This window comes from Lygodium microphyllum, chromosome 10 (assembly GCF_053477565.2).
Source record: "Lygodium microphyllum isolate KBCC chromosome 10, Lygodium_microphyllum_v1.1.10, whole genome shotgun sequence".
Classification (NCBI taxonomy): Eukaryota; Viridiplantae; Streptophyta; class Polypodiopsida; order Schizaeales; family Lygodiaceae; genus Lygodium; species Lygodium microphyllum.
In genome coordinates, this window is record NC_141144.1 from 109,253,626 (window position 1) to 109,260,856 (window position 7,231).

Sequence of the window (7,231 nt, forward strand, 5' to 3'; positions counted from 1 at the left end):
GAGAGAGAGAGAGAGAGAGAGAGAGTGGGTGTACAATCTACATGCACTATGCACATTTTTATAGTTGACCCCACTTTACTACACTACTACTCGATCAAAGAAGCTCCCATTCCAATGTTCACAAAAACTATATATATCTAAGGTTTTGGTGAATTGCAAATTTCTCTTAAATTTAAGAGAAACAAAACCTTCAAAATTTAAAGTTAGAATGTTTTTGAATAAGTCCTTCCAAAGCACTGTGTCTCTAATGGAAGATGGATATTGATTGAAGCACATCTTTAATGTGGGGATTGAAACTTACGAGCTACGTGAAGGGGAAAGGCTAAAGGTTGGATTCTGAAAGACTTAATGTCAAACGTGATCAGCGGCATGAGGGAAGGTTTTATTGCCTCGATAATTAATCTCTCTCTCTCTCTCTCTCTCTCTCTCTCAGAGTCAGTATCAGTTGGTGAGGGGTTTTATCATGTCTCGGTCTCAAAAGATGATGATCATTTTGGAGAGTGGGCGTGGGGGGGGGGGGAGAGCGGCGGTGGCCAGCCAAATTTAGTGGAGGCTGGTCCAAAGATGCAGAGAGGGAACGGAAAGATGGCGGTAGGGAGTACTTTCGAGCTTTCATGATGGCGCTCTCTCCATTTCAATTACGTATAGCCATGTATATAAATAGGTCCAGTATAAGCGAGGTAGAGAGCTGTATCTCGCAAATACAGGATATCTCCCTCTCTCTCTACCCCTGTCTCTCTGTTCGTCTGCTTTGTACTATTCAGTGATCCCGGGGATAACATGGGCCTCCCCTCCGCCATATCCTCCCCTGCTGATCAATATGGCAGCATCCGGTCGGACCTCTACTCCCCTGAAGCTCCCCTTAGCCTCAGCTCAGTGCAACACCCCTCCAGACGTTGCCCCCGCGTGCTCTCTGTCCTCTCCTCTCTCCTCCAGAGACTCGTCGCACGCAACGACCGTGCTCAGTCCTTCTCCTCCCCATCATTAGGCTCATCGTCGCCATCATCGTCCTCGTCCTCACCCTCCTCGTCCCCATCGTCGACCTCACCTGCTACTGCATCAAGCAGCTATGGTTATGATTCCGATCAGAGGAGACCATTTGTAGGAAGGAGCCGGGGGAGAGGGGACTGGGGCGTGTTCGATGGGGTCCGCCCGCCCAGCATTGGCATCGAGGAGTACCTGTGCAGGATCTTCAGATACGCCAACTGCAGCCCCTCCTGCTTCGTGGTGGCCTACGCCTACATGGATCGCCTCATCGATAGCCCCAATCAGCGGCAGCAGCGCCTCCGCGTCACCTCCCTCAACATCCACAGGCTCCTCATCACCACCGTGCTCGTCGCCGCCAAGTTCCTGGACGACAGGTAAGCTCTAACGCATATAATGTTCTGCGTGAGCTTGTTGTTGACAGGCCTTGTACTGAAACATGCCAATACTGATGAATTAACACCATCCTGACATTTCAGGTACTACGATAATGCGTACTATGCCCAAATCGGAGGCATTTCGACACAAGAAATAAACAGGCTGGAGAAGGAATTCTTGTTCTTGATGGATTTCAGGCTGCACGTGAGTGTGAGCGTGTTTGAGAGCTACTGTGGCCACTTGGAAAGGGAGGTGGCGATGGGAGGAGGCTACCAGATAGAGAAGGCTCTCAGGTCAATCTGTGCCATGGAGGGGCCAGACTCCACCAACAACAATGGCCTCAGCAACGTCAGGAGTAACAATACCGACGTGACCGTTGGCATCATTAAACAAGCTCGGACTAGCTCTCTATTGGCTGCCGTCTCTGTGAGATTAAGCACTGTCGCTTGATTTTCTCATATTACCATCGACAAATCAGTCGGTCTTGACATCCTGCATGCTTGCTTGATCACCGAGTCAATATGTAGAGTGGCGCTTTTGCTCGATGAAACAAATCGGAGCTACATCTCACAAAGCGCTTGGTCGATCAATGCATTCGATGCCACATCTCACAGAGTATAGCATCGTTGTTCAATTTGTATAGTTCAGTTCTTCCAACGCAGGTGCTTCCTACAATGTAACAATATCTTCCTCACCACACCCTCGTCAAAGCACACACACGCACACGCTCTTTCACACACACACACACACACACACACACTCTCTCTCTCTCTCTCGACCGTCAAGTGGCGCCATTATCCTCTGCAGAATTCAAAGCCTTATATGTTCGCTATGAGCCATGAAATGAAAACCTTTTGCGAACTGTCAATCTAAGGCTTTTACCAAGGGGCCAATCGATTGTCATTCAACAATCCTCCATTATAATTTTTTTTCCAAGTGAGTTGTATAAATGTTTTTTTAATGGTTAAACTATTTATATTATAAAGAGCTCAAAGAAAAAAATTAGGATATTTTAATATTTTTATCAAGTAGCCTTAGTTATAAATGAAAGCTTCATAAAAGAGGGACAGAGAGGGGCCAATAGAGTGACACTTGAGGATGCAGTGCTTTAGGGTTTTACAAAATCTAAAATATGAAAAAATTCACATGGCTCAATTGTTTGACTTAAGTTAAGCTCATTTGTAATTTTAAAATTTTCATATTATATTGTTAAGTGGCTAAAAAGCCACATCTTTCTTGTAAAATTGTCATTCAATTGGGGTGCGGTGTGTTTTTCTTTTGGAGGGTACTACTTTCTTGGCCCCTTTACCCTATGCACGGTATGAGCCATGAAATGAAAACCTTTTGACAACTTTCAATCTAAGGCTAGCCAATAACTTGGTGTGTGTCCCTTCTATAGTCATAATTCAATATATTCTTTTCATGAGGAAATGTGAAATTTATACGAGAAAAAGGAAATAACAATGCATTTCTCCAAGGAAGCATAAGCCTTCACTATAGCATATTCCGTTTGGCATACTTGGTAACCTTTCTTGCCGGGAGAAAATAACAATATCACAAGCAAAAAACTAAACCCTACTAAATTGGAAGACTAGTGAATGAATCACAAGATAATTAACTAACAATAGGGAAACAAATAAAATGCTAACCTAAGGGTTTATATGGTTAAGATCATCAATCTCAGGATTTGAAGTATTCTTGGATAGGTCCATCTTGTGGGACTACAACTATTACACCTGGAATCTTTGAAGACATAGCAAGCAAAAGACTAAGCTTAAGGGAGCCTAGATACCATGGAATGAGTAACGATAATATAGTACCAATAAGGCTACGAACAAAATGCTAACACAATCATGCAAATATAGTCAGACTAAAAGGCTTAGAACAATGCACTCAAATTAAGTGATGAATATTTTATAGCTTTCAATGCCTTCCAACTTCATTGAGTAGTTTTGTTATCTCAATTTTGCTTTCAAGCTTAGGTTTTGAATTCTTCTTGGGCAAGATCCATCTTATGGATTGCTTTTTATTAGTAATTGATGTAATTTTTGAAGACAATTAAACCTAATAGCGCGGAGATACAATTGAATAGGTGACAAAATAATGTAAGCACAAAGAATGCTGAAAACAATATACTAGGGACTAAGGATCTATATATGGTGAGACCAAAATGCATAGAGCAATGTGATCTCATTAAGTGACGAATATGTTGTATATTTTAGTAGCTTTCAACTTTATTGAGTACTTTTGTTGTTTGCTTTATCCTTCCCAAACATAGGCTTTGAAGTAACCTTTGTTGGGATTACTTTGTTGACTTGAAATTATTATATAACTAAAATTATTATATAACTATCAAGAAAGATGATGATGAAGCTTTTTATTAAGATGAATCAAGTATCCAAAAAGCTTACATTAAGTTCATAGAATGTGAGGGACTTTGGTTTAGTAGCCGCAAAGATATGATTTAAATAATCATCAAGAGAAGGAACCTTGATATAGTTAACCTACAAGAAAATAAAGTTGGAGAAGAATAAGCTACCAAAGAATCTACAATTGATGGCTATGTCACTTGTGTAGGGAGGTGCAACCAAGGGGGTGGGAAGAATGATGGTCCTTGTCAATGTCTCATAATGAACAAGGCTTGCAAAGTTCTCAAACCTTACCAAATTTGGATTGATTAGTCCTCTAACTCTACAAAATTTTAAATATGCTTGCAATATGAATCTGACAATGAAAAATATGTTGGAATTTTGTAACATTTCCTCACTTGTACCAGCCAAAGATGACAGATAAATCAAAGTTCATATGAGAGAGTAGTGATGACCTCCATAACAAGGTTTTCTTCTAGACTCTTGTGCATATAGCTTAGATCTCCTTATGTAGATGAGGCTTTGATACCATGAAAACACACACACACACACACACACACAGAGCTCGTGCTCTTACAAAACATACACAAACCGCATGTACATAGTCTGCACATATGATAAGAAGCTCAAAATCCTATTCTTCTTTTTCTTTTATAATTAGAGTTTACCAAATAGCATACATAATAATGTATAAGTGTTCCATACTGTGAACATGCTAACTATTATTGAGATGGATAGATAGATATGTAATAATATATAAGTGTTCCATACTATGAACATTCTAACTATTATTGAGATGGGTAGATAGATATGCCATAACTCTATAGGTGGACTAGTTGATATCCCATTGTAAAGTATCACTATAAGCATATGCTCATATATGTAACAACCATGCAAGTGATGTTAATGTAGAATTGCTCATTTAGGTACATGAGTATCAATGTTTATTAATCTTGATACCTTAATGCTCTTGGCACTTTAAGAGATTATGGGAGTAGTCTTTGATTGCCCCCACACTCCTCTATACCCATATAGAAAGGTAGGGGATTGCAGTCCCCCTCCCACTTTCACTTACACTTGCACCTTATGCTTTTAGGGGCATGGGGGGCTTCAAGCTCCCATCCATTTGTAGACCAATGGAGGGCCCTCACGGCCCACTTATAATAGGCTCCTATGCATTAGGTGATGGGAGTTGTGCTTATCACCTCCTACTGCCACTTAGAGCCTAGGGGGAGGGGGCCTTAGGGCCCCCCATCTTTTCTCCCCCAGCCCTTTCACCCAATGCTTAGGAGTGTCAAGAAGGGATTCCAAGGTCCCCCCTCACCCATCTATGTGGGTATAAATAGGTTTTGGGGCCCTATGGCGACTGCTATTCCCTTTCCTTGTAGTATTGAGTGACACATAAACCCTCATCACTTAAGGAAAAGGGAGTGGGGTCCTTGAGAGCCCAACCAATCATCTACTCTATTGTAGATACATGGGAGTGTCTTGGAGGCACCCCTTCCCTTATGCCATTTGCATTCCATCGTTTGATGCAAACAAACATGGAGGAAGGGGATCCTTGAAGGACGGGCATAGGGAAATGGTAGAAGGGATCTGAGGCCCCCTTCTCAAAGCTCCTTATTACTACAATGGCTAGTGCTTAGGGCCTTGGGGGAGTGGGCCTCCAAGCCGAAGTCCTTGCCACTAGTTTGCAATAGTTACACAATTGAGTTGGGGGCCTCCATGGCTTTTCTCCTTCTTTAGCCACTTAGTGTTCGTAGATTTAGGGTCTACCCCTTTCACGAGCACAACTTTAGAGACAATTAAGTTGGGGGCCTCCATGGCTTTTCTCCTTCTTCAGCCACTTAGTGTTGGTAGATTTAGGGTCTACCCCTTTCACGAGCACAACTTTAGAGACATTGAGGGAGGGGTGAAGATGAGTAGAGGGGCTCTAAGGTCCCCCGACTTCTCAATGTTGAAGGGTGGGTGGCATGCAAGCATCCTCTCTTCATCCACATCGAATGTGGGGAATCCCACATTTAATATCATTCTCCAATGTTGAAAGGAGGTAATTCAAAGAGCCCTCCCCCCTTTAAAGATCCAATTTCTTGTTGTGATTTATACTACATTGAGAGAAAGAAGAGATAAATAGTATAACTTATGGAAAATGCAATTTAAGTATAATAACGATACTAGCTTGAGATTAAAAAAGAAAAGGCTTATAATGTCAACAAAAACTTCGAACTGTGAAATTATAACTTGTATTGAATCAAAAAGATACATATTAAATAAAATCACTAAACTAAATATTATCAACTAGAACTTTGAACAAAATATGTGTTAAACTAAATGTTATTAGGAAAAAAATTAAACAAAATATTTAATAACATTAGTGAAAATCTTGGGGGGGGGGGGGGGTTACTCATGGATATATGTATGTATCACCTGTATTGGAAAAGGGATTCTTCAAATATAATTTTTATATATTTTGTTCATATAAAAGTATATAAGATAAAATATTATTTACAGATTGAGAAAAAAAGGGTTGTGTTTTATTCATGAAAAAATCATAGATAAAGATATTTATAAACAGGCCTTGAACGCATGAGATGTAGAGAATATAGATATAGTAAATCTTCCAATGTGAAAATAAATGTAAAAATAATAAATTTAAAAACTTAAATATACATCTTAATCTAAAAGTTAATCTTAGCATCAGTAAACTTATAAAAATACTATAAATCATAAGAATAACAAAGAATTTGAAAATGGTTATGGTCCCTCACCCACTCATTTGTGCATTAAGTGTAGAGGAGTGGAAGGATACTCTCACCTATGTGCACCCACATAGATGATTAGGAAAACTCAAGGGCACAATTGCCTAGTTGGCCATGAGACCCCTCCATAAGTCTCAACCCTTGTAGAGATAGGTTATAGCCGCATTAGAAGCCCTAGAACCATCATAATCCACAAGGTTTAGCTCCAAGGATTATGAATATGGTCCCTTCTTCAAAAGCACCACGGGGATGCCCAAAGAAATGATGGATGGCTTGGGGTCTCTCGCTAGCCTCCACCCCATGCATGTCCCAAGTGAAGGGGACAACTTGGATTCAAGCCATTATGGGGCAAAGGGGGGGATAGCTCCATAACAAGTTGCCATTTCCAATTGTGATGGAGAGATATGATAAGTAGAGCTTCAAATACCATGGAGAGGAGGGCTTTCTTGCACATGGCTTTCCTGGAGTGAGCTTCCATTGTGCTTTCCCTTAACACATGGTGCAAAGTTGCATGAGCATGAGGAAGAGAGCTTACTTGAGAGCTTGTGGGAGTAGCTTTACCACTTGGCTTGGCGGGAAATGCAAGATAAAAGAGAGGATAAACTTTTAGCCCTTGAGAATGAGAGAATGAAAAATGAGAGAAAATAGAGGGGGAAGACCTTTTAACACTTTGGGATGAGGGAAAATGGACGTAGAAGAGAGTGTAGTATAAAAAAGGAAATTTGTATCAAACACTAGAAT

At 40.7% G+C, this 7,231-nt stretch overlaps 1 protein-coding gene across 1 annotated transcript; it reads left to right on the plus strand.

Moving 5' to 3' along the window:
• The first annotated feature begins 525 nt into the window (after window positions 1-525).
• LOC148030423 (cyclin-U2-1-like) lies at window positions 526-2,328 on the plus strand. The gene is made up of 2 exons (XM_087686743.1): window positions 526-1,361; window positions 1,464-2,328. Exons 1-2 carry the CDS (start codon window positions 781-783, stop codon window positions 1,810-1,812), a joined length of 930 nt encoding a protein of 309 aa, XP_087542869.1. The 5' UTR covers window positions 526-780; the 3' UTR covers window positions 1,813-2,328.
• The last annotated feature ends 4,903 nt before the right edge of the window (window positions 2,329-7,231 follow it).